General features: G+C 39.4%; 1 protein-coding gene across 1 annotated transcript in view; it reads right to left on the bottom strand.

The window, feature by feature from the left end:
- CORIN (corin, serine peptidase) overlaps nt 1-14,142 on the bottom strand; it is a 152,148-nt gene that overhangs the window by 4,673 nt on the left and 133,333 nt on the right. Inside the window, exons 15-16 of the mRNA XM_009885012.1 lie at nt 3,374-3,496; nt 289-338 (exon numbers count right to left, since the gene is read on the bottom strand). Of these exons, the coding sequence (XP_009883314.1) occupies nt 289-338; nt 3,374-3,496 (173 nt within the window). The remainder of the gene's footprint in view (nt 1-288; nt 339-3,373; nt 3,497-14,142) is intronic.

Here is a 14,142-nt window from a genome sequence, read left to right on the forward strand (position 1 = left end):
CAGCAGGAAGTTTTATCGAACTAATTTTTGGAACCTCGCTGCTGATAAAATTTATTTTGTGGGAGCAGGACTGGGGTACTGCAATACACAGCCTCGTAGTCAAAAAATAAGAAAAGGTGATGAAATTGAATATAGTAGGGGAAAAAACCCAAACCAACCAATGCATAACTGGATGTTGCAGAAGTCTAGTCAAATTTCAGAATGAATCTGCACTAAACATCTGCATTTGTTAAAGTGATTTAACACATCTTGAAAAACATCTCTGTTTTAGAGGCACTTCTCTCTTACCTTCTTTAGTGCAAAAGAGAGCCACTTTGCTTCTGCTTCGACACGTCTGTCTAAATATTGAAACAAGAACATGATGGAAATCACAATTTATTGATGTAATTTTTGGTAATTTGCAAATCAGCACAGGTATTGTACTCATTGTTGTGAACCAGCTGTTAAAAATTCCCCCAAACTGTAAAAAGAAACACAAGGCGTTTCTTATGCCAAATCATCCATGGTTTCCAGCGTCTGCCTGGAGATTATTCAAAATATTAGTTCAGCTTTACAATACATTTCATGAGTGGGTGCTACATATTTTGCAGACTACCTCGCGCTCTGGGCACCGATCCAGCTCTGGGGTCAGCTGGGATGTACAGTCTGTCAAGTCTTAATTTATGGCACCCGAAAGCACAGAGATTGCCATTCTCCTCTTCCTTCCAGCTGAAGGATAGCATTTTCTTTGAAATACCTTTGATAGCAGATGATCTTTCATGCCCTAGAAGTTTGGGCGTTTTGAAAAAATCCAGGAAGTTTGCAAAAGTAAGTACTAACAAAAAATTATCATTTCTGTTGAAAATTTTCCGAGAGGAAAGAAGCGAATCTTTGTTGAAGGAAGGGAGATCCTTGTTAAAACAGAGAGCATTGTTGCTCAACTAGCTGACTGCCCTTTTATTTCCACCACTTTTTCATTCCTACCATTTACGTGCTGTTCTGAGGCAGATGCAGAGCTGAATTAGACTGCATACACAGATTAGCTGTTCCCCAGGTAATTCTTTGAAGGCTGTAATTTCATTATCTTTAAAATTGCAACCACCTAAAAAGAGGCTGCATTTGATTTTCAGTCACAGGTACTAACGTGGGCACAGCGATGGAGTGCCACAGACTCACCAGATGAGCCTGAAAGGCCCAGACCTGGATTTGTGATTTGCCCACACCTCTGTCCCTTACACTGCATATGCCCCACTCGTATACGCTGCAAATCAGTCTACTTTCTGTTCCTGAAAACAGAGACCAAAAAATTCTGTTTCTAGAGACAGATGACCAATTTCAGGAAAGAAAATTCTGTGCATAATTTTGAGGGGCATTTGCGCTCCCTAAAAAATTATACAGAATATAACTGAGACCAGCCACACTCATGTTTCACACTCGTTTCTTTGACTTATCAAATAGCCAGCTCTAAAAGAGAAAACTTGAAGCTTTTATGTGTGCATCGCCTGTACTGTGCCATTCCCTCTTATCAAAACTTTATGAAACTAGTGGTGCATTTGCTACTTCTTGCCCAAGTTCCCTGTAGTCCAGGAGCCTGATGGCTCCTTGAAACATACAACATGCTCCACAGCACAGACATTTTGCACGCTGAAGTTGATGCAGGTGAACACACCTGGGCCGGAGGGCTCAGGAGCACTTTCCAGCTCCTGGGCTTGCCTTGGCCTCATGTTGGGAAGAGACTAAACACATATTGTCCGCCGTGCAATTTACTTTATACTAGAAAGCAAGTCAGGCACATGAGAAGCGAGGCAGGCCGTCCAGTGGGATGAATGGGAGATCAGTATGGGATGTACCCGACCTGCAGCGCACGCACAGCCAGCGAGAGCCATCCGGACAGGATGCCCGACACAACCGAAACAAAACCAGCCTCACTCTTCATTCAAGGCTTCTCACTTCTTCTTGTTACCCATTCTCTGGATTTGGGGAGACTAGAACATCTGGTCCTACATACTACTTTCATCTCTGTAAATAGCTTTATCAATAATCCTCATTACTGATGCTTTCTCTCCTTTAACTTGTACTTTAGGCAAAACTAGATCTTTTGCTACTACATCTTGTAACTCAGAGGCTCCACACATTTCACGCATTTCCTAGCAGACCACTTTCAAACACAGCAAAGAGCCTTTGCATTTCAGTGACTGAACAGAATATGATTGCGGACCTGCCTTTGCATGTGGTCACAACCCGAGATGTTTATTCTTATATTACTCTGGAGAAAAGCATTTAGATACTGTTAAGCTGGTGGAAAAAGACAGTGAGATAGGAAAAGAAAAGAGTTAAGAAGAAAATTTTCAAGTATCAGGCACCATCCTGTAACGGCCCTTCTTCTAGATGGAGAAATAAAAATGACCTTAAATGAATATAAAAATGAACTTAAATGAATGGGCAAAATACTAATGTAAAACAGAACTAGTACAAGGCTGAGATGTAGGAAAGCAGAAGTAGCCATTTGCAGAGAGAAACTTTTTAGCATTCTGCCATTACAGAAAAGTTTCACTACAGAAAATAATGGAGCCAAGCAAAAGGAAAGTCAGTGTGTTCCTCAGATTTGTGTATTCACACATGTTGTACCTCTGCATTTAGCCAGGACAGTCTTTTCCTGTGAAAGAGACGGATTTTCTATGGACGAAGGATGTTCTGAAATCTCCTAGGCACTTGAAAGAGAACATGGAAACAATGAATCTGCTTTCTGAGGAATGCAGTTGCAGAGGGGCATTAGGTGGCTCTCCTAGTTTTGTCCTGGATGTTTAAGTCCATTGGCTCTTCAGTCTTAAAGTCACACTTTGAATGTCTCAACAGTGAGATCCTGGCTTCTTACTACCAACTGCCTTTTTAGTTGAGTTAATTAAAAGGAATACACCACCATCTGAAGCCAGAGGAGCTGTTAGGGAAACCTACTGTAAGTGGGTAGAACTTCTGCTGAAGAAGCTGTGGTCGCTCTAAATGTATGAAGCCAAACTACATGGGCTGCAGAGGATGGTAAGATGTTGCTGCAAGGTTTTGCTATACAGTACTTACTGGACTTTCTTGGTCAACAGGGATTTATTGAAGCTGTCTGGTTCAGGTGCTTCAGGGGCATCATCTCTATGTCCCTCAAATGCTGTTAGTCTGGCAGAATGGGCCCCTGAGGGGGGGACTCAAGGCAGACTCAAGAGACTACAGTTGTAGTAGACATTAAAATCATAATAGATTGTATATTAACAACTCGTGAGTATGGGCTGGGATTTATACACAGACACTTTGGGAAAAAAAGAACTTAACAAAGAAAGTCTGTCACCTTCCATTGGTAAGTGACTACCCACAGCAGTGAAATAAATCTCATTTGCCTGTTACTTACCCATTCACTAGAAGTGCGTGTAAAGTGGATGCGTTTTTATTCTTCCAGTCTGAGTGCAGATTCAGCCATTTTTGATGCTGCATTTCCTCATTCTCTATTACAATTTCTGTTTTGGATGGGCCTCTGAAACAAATGAAAGACATTCATAGACCTTCACAGTATGTTTCTGTGTTACAATTATGAAGGTGAAGAGGCCCTAATGCCTCCTGTTTATTCCAGAGACATACAGCTGAATGTTATGTCAAAGCCACATGTGGCAGAATCATAGTTAGGGGAATGAAATCCCGCCAAGAAGCCGTGCCAGCTAACATATTACTATCACTTATGTTGCATTTTCTGACAAGAACCAGAATTGGAATTGGGAACAGCAAAAGCCTTCTGGTGGCATTTACTGTAGTGCATACATTGACATACTGTTTCTACAGTTCCTTGCCTCCAAAAATACAAAAAGCAGATCTTATGTAGAAGAGGTAAAAGAAAAAATATTTTCTTACATGCCTATCTTTGGAAATCCATTAAAATTTACAGTAAAGAGCAGTCTGAGTCTTGTTAATAATACTTGACAGTATCTCCAAGTCCAAGCTGTCTGCTTTGCAAAATAGAACAAATCGTGGGTGACGATGTCAAACCTGTCCTTCTTCAGCGAATTAAGAGGAATATGACAGTAAGTTGGAACGGTCCACCAGGAGATATTTTCATATATCCACCTCCTCAGTTTAGTTATTGCCTGAAAGACTCAAGCCACTGAAGAAATGGCTGGTTTAGTAAATCTCAATTGCTAAATGGAAAAAAAAAAAAGAGTGTATTTTTTAAATGGTTTTACAACTCGTACAGCTTTCCAGCACGGAACGATCCATGATTAGCCATCAATCCCCGCCAATAAGAGGGACTTTCAAGGACTGCTCTCCTGAACACTGGTCAAAAGTCAAATTGTAAATCCCAGTTCATGGAAAGGAGAATGAGAAAAGTTCAGAAAAAGTCTGATGTGTCCTAAAACTTGCCTCTGAACCCCATCTCTCACGGCAGTACCTAGTAATGCCAGCCAGGTCATTAGTTTGTCTTTAAGTTCAATTTTCAGTATTAACTATATTTCTTTTAAAATATTTACAGAAGTACAGCACTGTATTTCTTTTTAAATATTTACAAAAGCACTGCATCCTTTACCTACTTGATTACATAAATTAACAAAGGTAAAAGAATTCTATTTTATGGTAAAGTTTTCAGTGCAACCATATGGAAATGTTTTCAGCAGGGCTGGCAGAATTAACTAGGCTCCCAGGTCACGGCCCTGAATCCTGCCTGTTACATGACTTATTTTTCAGAACCTTCTCTGGGCATATTAAGCAAACATCATTCCATGATCTACTACCCAGAGCATGCAGGCAGATACTTACAAGCATTTTTAAAGTCTGTGTTTCTTCCTCATTTAGAGAAAGCTGATTGCTACAAAAAGGGCTTTCTTCCTCAGTTCCCGCTTATAGCAAACACATAAACTCTCCTCTCTTCATTTCCATCATTTGCTTATTTCCCACCAAACATACACAAACATTGTCTTAAGATGAAATTCTGCCTTATGATCTTCTGTGAACAGTTATGCGTACACTGTGTACAGTGGTATTTTATGTAGCTGTAAACAGTGTCTGATCTATAAAATATGTAACTCAAAAATGTGCAAAAAGGTGCAAATATCACAGAATCACAGAATTTTCAGAGTTGGAAGGGACCTCTAGAGATCATCTAGTCCAACTGCCCTGCTAAAGCAGGATTGCCCAGAGCACATTACTCAGGACTGCATCCAGGCGGCTCTTGAAAATCTCCAGAGAAGGGGACTCCACAACCTCCCTGGGCAGCCTCTGCCAGTGCTCTGTCACCCCAACTGTAAAGAAGTTTTTTCGTGTGTTGGAACGGAACTTCCTATGTTCCAACTTGCACCAATATCATGCCATCTGATGGATCCAAATCTGCCTTATCCCAAATACCAGATTATTTTGCTGAAACCTGCAGTTCTGAGTTACAGCTTGTGATGCTATAATCATCATTAAGCAGATATGTACTTCTAAAGCAGGGCAACAACCTACAAGACACTTTAACCTGTATGAATTTTCATAATTATTAATACAAGGTATTATACTTCATAAAAGTAAAATTATGGCTATGCCTTTTTTCCTTGGTGGTGACAGCTTGATATAATACACTCAAAAACAATATGCCCTAATTTATGTCTTTAGAATGCCTTCTATAAACATTTATAGAGCGTTCCCCCCTTGATGCAGTTTATACATGGTTTTCTTTCAAATAGGCAAGGGCCACCACTTATCTCCTTTCATCTATTTTAATCAGAAATAGCCAGAATAAAGGAGACCCAAGAGCCTCATTTCTAGCTGAAGAAAACTGAAGGCAATGGTTGGCATTTGTGTAGACACCAGACCACATTGGGAATTACCAGAGAATGAGAGAACCCGAGTTAAAGAAGTTAGAGAAGGAATAAGGACTCCGGCTGGTGTGAGCTTCTGGGTCTGAAATTTTCAGCATCCAGGGAGGGGCCGCTACGCCAGGGGTACACAGTACACCAGGGGCTGTAAAGCACTCAGAGAAAAGGAGGGAGGAAGAGCAATGGGAGCTCATTTTAGTCAGAGCCATCCTGTATTCCAGAAACACAGCAGGCAGCAGGTTCTACCTGGCCCCTCCTGCAGCTGTAGCACAAAATTTCTTCTCTGCACACACTTTAAAGAAAAGGGAAGAAAGATCTTTCAGTGGACAGAGCTGCATCAACTCATGGCGTATAATTTCTTCAAAAGAATATTTTGCTTTACTGAGTTTCTTACAGGCTCCAACAACAAGACTATAGCTGCTAATTACTTTAAAGACATCAATCTACATCTTTGAGTTTGAAATTAACTCTCTTGCCCGTTTTTTATTTTAATTGCCTGCCAAAGTTGACCTAAGTCAATCTGCACAAAAGTTATGTGTGTGGCCACATGTAGTACCTTTTGAGATTTCAGACAAGCCAAATGAAGAACCTTTTTTATGAAACACATTCAGAAGGCTCTTTCACTTCTTTGCAGTTTTCTTTTTTTTTTTTTTTTTTTTTTTTAAATTCCGGTTTGGTTTGCATATAACAGAACAGCTTTGTTCAGAAACTCGTTGATTTTAGACTAATGCTTTTAATTATTACCTGCAATAAGCAAGATTGAAACCGTATTTGTTGACTGAAACCATATATACCCGGAACAACAATGGGCAGTTTTGAGGCCCCTCAGTTTAAGAGGATATTCAGAAATTGGAGAGGGATTCAGAAACTGGAAAGGGTCAGGCAGATGGCTTTCAAATTTTCTAGGGGCCTATGGCACTGATGCACAAGGAGAGGTTGAGGGAACTGGACTGGTTTACTCTTGTGAAGAGGAAGCTAAGGGACAATCCAATAGCAATCTGCAGCTACTTGAAGAGGAGTTAAAAGGTGATGGACTCAAACCCTTCTCAATAGTGCTGCATGGTAAAACAAGGGGAAATGGCCTACAACTTCCTACAAGGCTTTTAAGACTTGGCTAAACAGAGTAGTGGTTGAGCTGATCTCATTTTGGTGATAGTCCTGCTTCAAGCAGGAGGTGGACTACATGTTCTCCAGATGTCTGTTACAATGGGGATTTTATGACTCAGTTGCATGGTACAAATACACTGTAGCGACCAGTACCTATGCTGAAGACCTTAACCTTAAAAAAGACTAATAGTTACTAGAACAGATTTTTCACACATAAGAGCATCTTTTAACATTACAGTACAGTCACTGAAATATCTACGTGACTTAAGTAAGTTTGTTACTGATATCTGCAAACATGAGACATTCACACCATGGTAACCATAATGCACGCCTTTCGAGTTTTGATCTTTGGACCAGATCCTCTACCAGGCTTTCAAGATAACTTACAAATCCTACCTGAATCCACATGACATTCTAACATCTCATGGTGCTATTTGGATGGAACCATTTGAGTACTGAAATACTATTTTAAAACCTATGGGGTTCTAAGAATTTATTATTGACTAGATGACAAAAATGTAACTGTCTAATGTGCTTCATATTAAATATCTGCAGTAAATCTTTATATCCGAAAAAACTATGCTAAAGCTTCTGAGCTCAAACCGCTCAAACAGAACACTCAATGAATACACTTTAGGGTGCTTGTAGTCTCAGTCTGTGGAATTCTCCAAGACCATATCAAAAGGGCCATAGTTAAGTAAATTTACAACAGATGCACAACAAACAGCAATGTTTTATGGTTTTTTTTCCCCCTCTACATCTGAAGTGATAGAAATACCAAGCTTAGTGGTAGAATACAAGGAGGCTTTCACATAGATTTCCATTAGGTCCTCTGCACCGTTTTCTAGAATGAAATGGGATTAGGACCTATGAAAAAAAATCCTTCCACAAGGCTTTCTTTCACTAAACAGTTAACCAAAACAGTTAACTATCAGAAAATTCAGCCGAAAGGAATCTTATGAGGCCATCTGATCTACCCCCCTAATCCAAAATAAGATCAACTATATCTAAATTCTCTCTGACAGATTTTTGTCTTCCCTGATTGTAAAAATCTCTGATGATGGAGAATCCTAAGCATTTCTAGGCAATATATTCCAGGACTTACAGTTAGGAATTTTTTTTCTAATGTTTGTTCTAAATCTTCTTACCTGTCATTTAAGCCCATTATTTCTGTCTTATTTGCACTGGAAATGAAGAACAGTTTATTCTGTGCCTCTTTGCAGCCGTCTTTTATATACTTGAAGGCTCCTGCACCTCCCTCCCCATGACTGACCACCCAGAGTTTTCACCCTTTCTTCACAGACCATGCTTGCTAGATCTCTGGTCACTCCTGCTGACCTATTCTGCCCTCTCTCCATTTAGTCAAAATCTAACACAAGCTGAATACACCAGAGGCATTACACATAAACATTCCTGGTTAATTCAGGCCATTTCTCCAATCTGTCAAAAAATATTAACTCTATCCTGTCCTCCAAAATGCTTTCAGATCCTCCCAGCTTGATGTTGAATGAGAAATTATTAAGTGTGCTCTCCACACCACCATCTGAACGACTCATGACAACACTGAATATCACCCCAGACCTGCTGGGATGTGTCTAGCCCCCCATCAATACGTCTTTATGGTTTGTCAATGAATCGACAGTCTCATATAATTTCATCTTTGTCCGTATCTCTTTACTTATTTCTAAAGTCATTTTACATAGCATGAAAGTTACAAATGTGTCACACCCACTGTTTCTTCCCTATCCACAGTGTCTCTGCCTTTTCAAGGAATAAATTAAGTGAATCTGACATGATTTGTTATTGATAAATACATTCTGTCTGTCATTAAGACCTTATACTTCTGTAATTATTTGTTGATAATTGAAGCTAGGCAACTAGCTTGTAAATCTCTGTATCCTCTTCTTTTTCCGTTTTTAATAGAAGATGGCATATCTAACAGTTTTCAGCCTTTTGCAGCCATTCTCCACAACTTCTCAAAACTACTGGCTACCATTATTGGCCGCTATAATGGAGATCTGCCATAGCCATAAATCTTAAATGCTCCTGGATGAATTTCAGCAGAAGTACCACAAAACTAGCTACTTTGAAGAGCAGTGTATAATGTATTATTTCCTTACTCTAGCTCTAATTAAGTCTTTGCCATCTTAGAAACATAATATGTTTTGCTGAGGTTTCTTAGTGGTTTTGTTTTGGGTTTTTTGTTTGTTTGCTTTGCCTTTTTTGTTTAATATCCCTGGTCTTTCTGTTTCTTTCTCCAGATACTTATGCTGTTGTTCTATACCACTTCTCATAAATTTGAACTACATCTCCAGTCTCTCTAGAATTCTACTTCCAGTTTCAGGTCACTGTACAGCTTGTGCCTCAGCCAAATTAGCCATGCTGCTTCACAGAAAGATGTCTGCTAGATCTAATGAACATCAAAAGCAACATAAAATTCTAAAAAAATCTGATGTCTTTAATCTAAGAAGTTTCCTTTAATGTAAGGCGATTTCAAAAAAGGTTATTCAATGATTCTACAAAATCAATCACTCACAAAATCAGAAAGGAAAGACATTTTTATTTGCAGTAGCAGTTATGTCTACCCAAGTAGGAAATTCAAACTTAAGATTTTACTAATTTTTCAAATTTCAATTTAAAGATTAGAATATTCCTTTAACACATTTAATTTCAAGCTATGGATTCCCTTATGTGTGTTTAAGAGAGGGATTTTTAGAATTAAAAAAGAAAAATAAAACCAAGTCTGTCTTCTACATTAAAAATATGCTCGCAGTGGGGAAAAGTAATGTTTAGGGTAATTTCATTTCATAAGTTGTACAATGGAAATATTACAGAAATAGTTTTTAAAGCATTCTAGTCTGCTACCTGCTGATCACTGTGCACAACAGTCAAAGTTTATAGTATAGTTTATAGTGAAACACTAGGAACATTATGACTTGCATACTAAATCATAATGAAAAAAAAAAACCAAAATAGAAGGCAGGGACTAATTTCGGGTTATGAAGTTAATATTCTGTTCATCATTAAAAGTAACATAATTTGGGATACTTCTGTATAGAGCAATGGTTTTAACACTTCTTTCTCCCTATTCCATTGTGGAAAACTCTCTCAAATGTATTAAATTGCAAGTTTAGAATAAAGTATAATCCATAAACTGGATTCCTTCTCCCTTCAAAGTAACAGTAACATTCCTCTGTTCAGTTTCTATAATTCCATTGTTTTAGGCCACATATAACAGCAGGCTTGAAAAAGGAAACCTCGTGTTTTGCAAGAAGGTAATGAATAACGTGCATATGAGCACTAATATATAACAAATTAGGCTTTTTTCAGAGCTGGAACAGCATCTGTTTTCTCTCTGTACGTACTTACTGGTTAAGATCTTTCTTGGTCTTGAGCAGAATTCTATAAAGCCATGGCTGTGCCATAGAGTATGGAGTAAAAAGATCAAAACCTTGATTTTAATAGCATTGAAATCAGATAAATTTGAAATTTTAATGTGAAAACATATGGAGACATAGAAAATGAAAATTAAAAAGATTCACAGCATTGACAGAAAACTAAACCATGTATGATTAAATAATTCTTAAATTTTTGGGTGGAAAGTAGGTAATCACTGTGATATTTCCAGGTTTCAAAATGCCTACAGCCTTTTGTCCTAACTGATACACTACTCAACCCTATCAGGAATGAATTAACATGTAATTATGCTGAAAAAAAAATATGATGTGCTTCATTTTTCTCTGTCATTTGAGTCTCTGTAAGTTATAGGATTCATAAAGTATGATTTTGAAGCTAAACCTAAAAAGACCATTTTGGACCATCTAAAATTAAAATTTCAAATAAAATATAGACTTTCCTAGTTGAAAGTCTTAATTCAGCTTCAAATTAAATGTGAAGTCCTTCATTTAAGTTTAATTGGCTTTTAATTTTAAAAAGATGAAGGACACATTTCAGAGAAAAATATTGTTTTGAAATAAAATTTTAAGTCTTTCATTTTAAAAAGTTGAAACAAAATAACTTGACTTTTCAATCTGTTTCCCCTGCTGAAACTATTAACTGAATCTGAACAAAATTCACTGTTATTTTTGTTCAGCATTGTCCTTTACAGAATTATTATTCACTAAGAAATGTTCCCTTAGTTCTACTGGTAAGACACATTAGCCAGAAAAAACACTTCAACTTGCAGATTCCAGAATGAATTTTCAGGGCTGACAGATTTAATATCTGTTTAGTGTTAAACTGAGTAAATTTGATTTGGAAACCCCTGGGGGAAAAATAATGGGGTTTATAATGCCATTTGTACAAGCTGTGACAAAATAGTTTGAAAAAGGATAGTGATTAGTCATTAGAATAAGAACATTTCTTTGGTTGGCAGTATTCATGTATCTTTCTATTTCTTTTAGTCAGTCAGAGAATCACAGAAGGGTTGAAGTTGGAAGGGACCTCTGGAGGTCATCTGGTCCAACCCCTCTTGGTCAAGCAGGGCCACCTGCAGCCAGTTGCCCAGGAGCACATTCAGACAGCTCCAAGGTTGCTGGAGATATTAAATCACTAATAACAATTATTTATTTACTTAAAGAAAGAAAACTATGCAATCATGGAGCTAAAAAGTGTTATGTGAGGAAAGAGAGCACATGCTTAATGAATATTTGCAGCAATTGTCACGACTTGCAAGGAATTATTAGGTTGAAATTTCTTCTGAAAAGCCTTATCCAAATAATTATATTTTAAACTACATATGTACAGGAAAGATGAGACATAATCTATCAGATTTAATCTAATACAACACTAATACACAGGTTAAAGTCTTTTAACATTGCTTTATGGTTGCTCAAAAATCACTAAAACAGTCTTCCCCACCTACCACAGCTTGTAATCTTATTTTCAGTAAATTTTATTTGATGGAGTTATTTGCTGACATTCTAAACAAAATAAATGTAATCTGAAGAATTCAGCATTTTGCTAAATCCTCTTAAGATTTAACAGAACACACCGCAGTCATGGACGACGTGAGTATATTTAAGGTAGCCCAAGCATATTTTACATTCTGTTGATTCAGTCTAGAAATCCAGATTGAATGAATGAGTTCAAATGCTTCATCTTTGGCATGGAATTTGTGGGCAGGACAGAAGTATTCCATTTTTTGTCTCTGTGATGTTTTTAAGCAAATGAGACTTTAAACTAAACTGGCATTATTTCTGCGGCAGAAATAGTTAGAATGTAATTAGAAAGCATAATAATTGATGTGAGAACAAAATATTATTGGTCCAGCAGCTTGAATGCTCAGTTGGCAAATATTACTGCTGGGTACAAGCTGCTGAAGTTTATCATTATTACATTTGGTATCTCCTCCTAGTGCAGGAAAGAAAGACAAACTATTCCACTATATTGCCATAGAGTAACAGAACAACTCCACTAACTTTGGGTTTGCCAAATTTCGGATCTGAGCAGACCATGGTTTTATGATCACCGTTCCATCAACAAAAAATGTAGACACTAGAGTATATGAACATGGTTTTCTTCAAATAAACATCAAGAAAAATCTACAGTCTTCTAACAGAATGTTCTGAACCTGCACAGTATGCCCATCTTCAGCAGCGTAGCCACTGCAGCACACACCAGGATACAGCTTTCTCAAAGGGGGAAGAGGGCCTTTGCTCACAACCTAGCGGGGCTCATTGACAGAGCTTTAAACTAGACTTGACGGGAGAGGAGGGTATTATCAGGCTCGCCTGTGACGAGCCAAGGGATGACACACCAAGGTTAGAGCTTATGGGTCAGGATTAAAGGGAGGGCTGGGGGCACGTGACATTATAGCGGGGGTCTGCTCAAACCAGGACAACAGGCCACCTGACCAGGATGACCGAGTGGATGAGACCCTCTATAGACAGCTAGGAGCAGAAAAGAGGAAGACCTGGGAAACTACAAGCCGGGCAGTCTCACCTCTGTGCCCAGCATGATCATGGAGCAGATCCTACTGGAAACTATGCTAAGTCAGATGGAAAATAAGGACATGATTGGTGACAGCCAACATGGCTTCACGAAGGGCCTGACAAATTTGGTGACCTTCTATGGCAGGGTTACAGCGTTGGTGGATAAGGGAAGAGCAACTGATGTCATGGACTTGTGCAAAGCATTTGACACTGTCCCACACAACATCCTGGTCTCTAAATTGGAGAGACGCAGATTTGATGGATGGATGACTTGGTGGATAAGGGATTGGCTGGATGGTTGCACTCAAAACGTTGCAGTCAATGGCTCGATGTCCAAGTGGAAACCAGTAATGAGTGGCATTCTTCAGGGGTCAGTTCAACATCTTTGTCAGCAACATGAGCAGTGGGATTGAGTGCACCCTCAGAAAGTTTGTCAACAACACCAAGCTGTGTGGTGCGGTCGATACACTGGAGGGAAGGGTTGCCATCCAGAAGGACCTGGACAGGCTTGAGAGGTGGGCCTGTGTGAACCTCATGAAGTTCAACAAGGCCAAATGCAAAGCCCTGCACCTGGGCAATCCCAATCATAAATACAGGCTGGGCAGAGAACGGATTGAGAGTGGCCCTGAGAAGGACTCGGGGGTGTTGGCGGATGAGAAGCTCAACATGAGCCAGCATTGTGTGCTTGCAGCCCAGAAGGCCAACTGTCCTGGGCTCCATCAAAAGAAGCGTGGCCAGCAGGTCAAGAGAGGGGATTCTGCCCCTCTTCTCCACTCTGGTGAGACCCCACCTGGTGTACTGCATCCAGCTCTGGAGCCCTCAACAGAAGAAGGACATGGACTTGTTGGAGCAGGTCCAGAGAAGAGCCATGAAGATGTTCAGAGGGGTGGAGCACCTCTCCTACGAAGACAGGCTGGGTGAGCTGGGGTTGTTCAGCCTGGAGAAGAGTAGGGTCCGGAAAGGCCTTCCAGTATCTGAAGGCGGCCTACAAGAAAGCTGGAGGGGGGCTTTTTACAAGGGCATGTAGTGATAGAACAAAGGGGAATAGCTTCAAACTAGAAGAGGGGAGGTTTAGATTAGATATCAGGAAGAGATTTTTCACTCAGAGTGGTGAGGCACTGGAACAGGTTGCCCAGAGAAGTTGTGGATGCCCAATCTCTGGAAGTGTTCAAGGCCAGTCTGGATGGGGCTTTGAGCAACCTGGTGTAGTGGGAGGTGTCCCCGGCCATGGCAGGGGGGTTGGAACTCGATGATCTTTAAGGTCCTTTCCAACCTAAACCATTCTATGATTCTATGTG

Source organism: Charadrius vociferus, unplaced genomic scaffold (genome assembly GCF_000708025.1).
Source record: "Charadrius vociferus isolate BGI_N301 unplaced genomic scaffold, ASM70802v2 scaffold134, whole genome shotgun sequence".
Taxonomy (NCBI): domain Eukaryota; kingdom Metazoa; phylum Chordata; class Aves; order Charadriiformes; family Charadriidae; genus Charadrius; species Charadrius vociferus.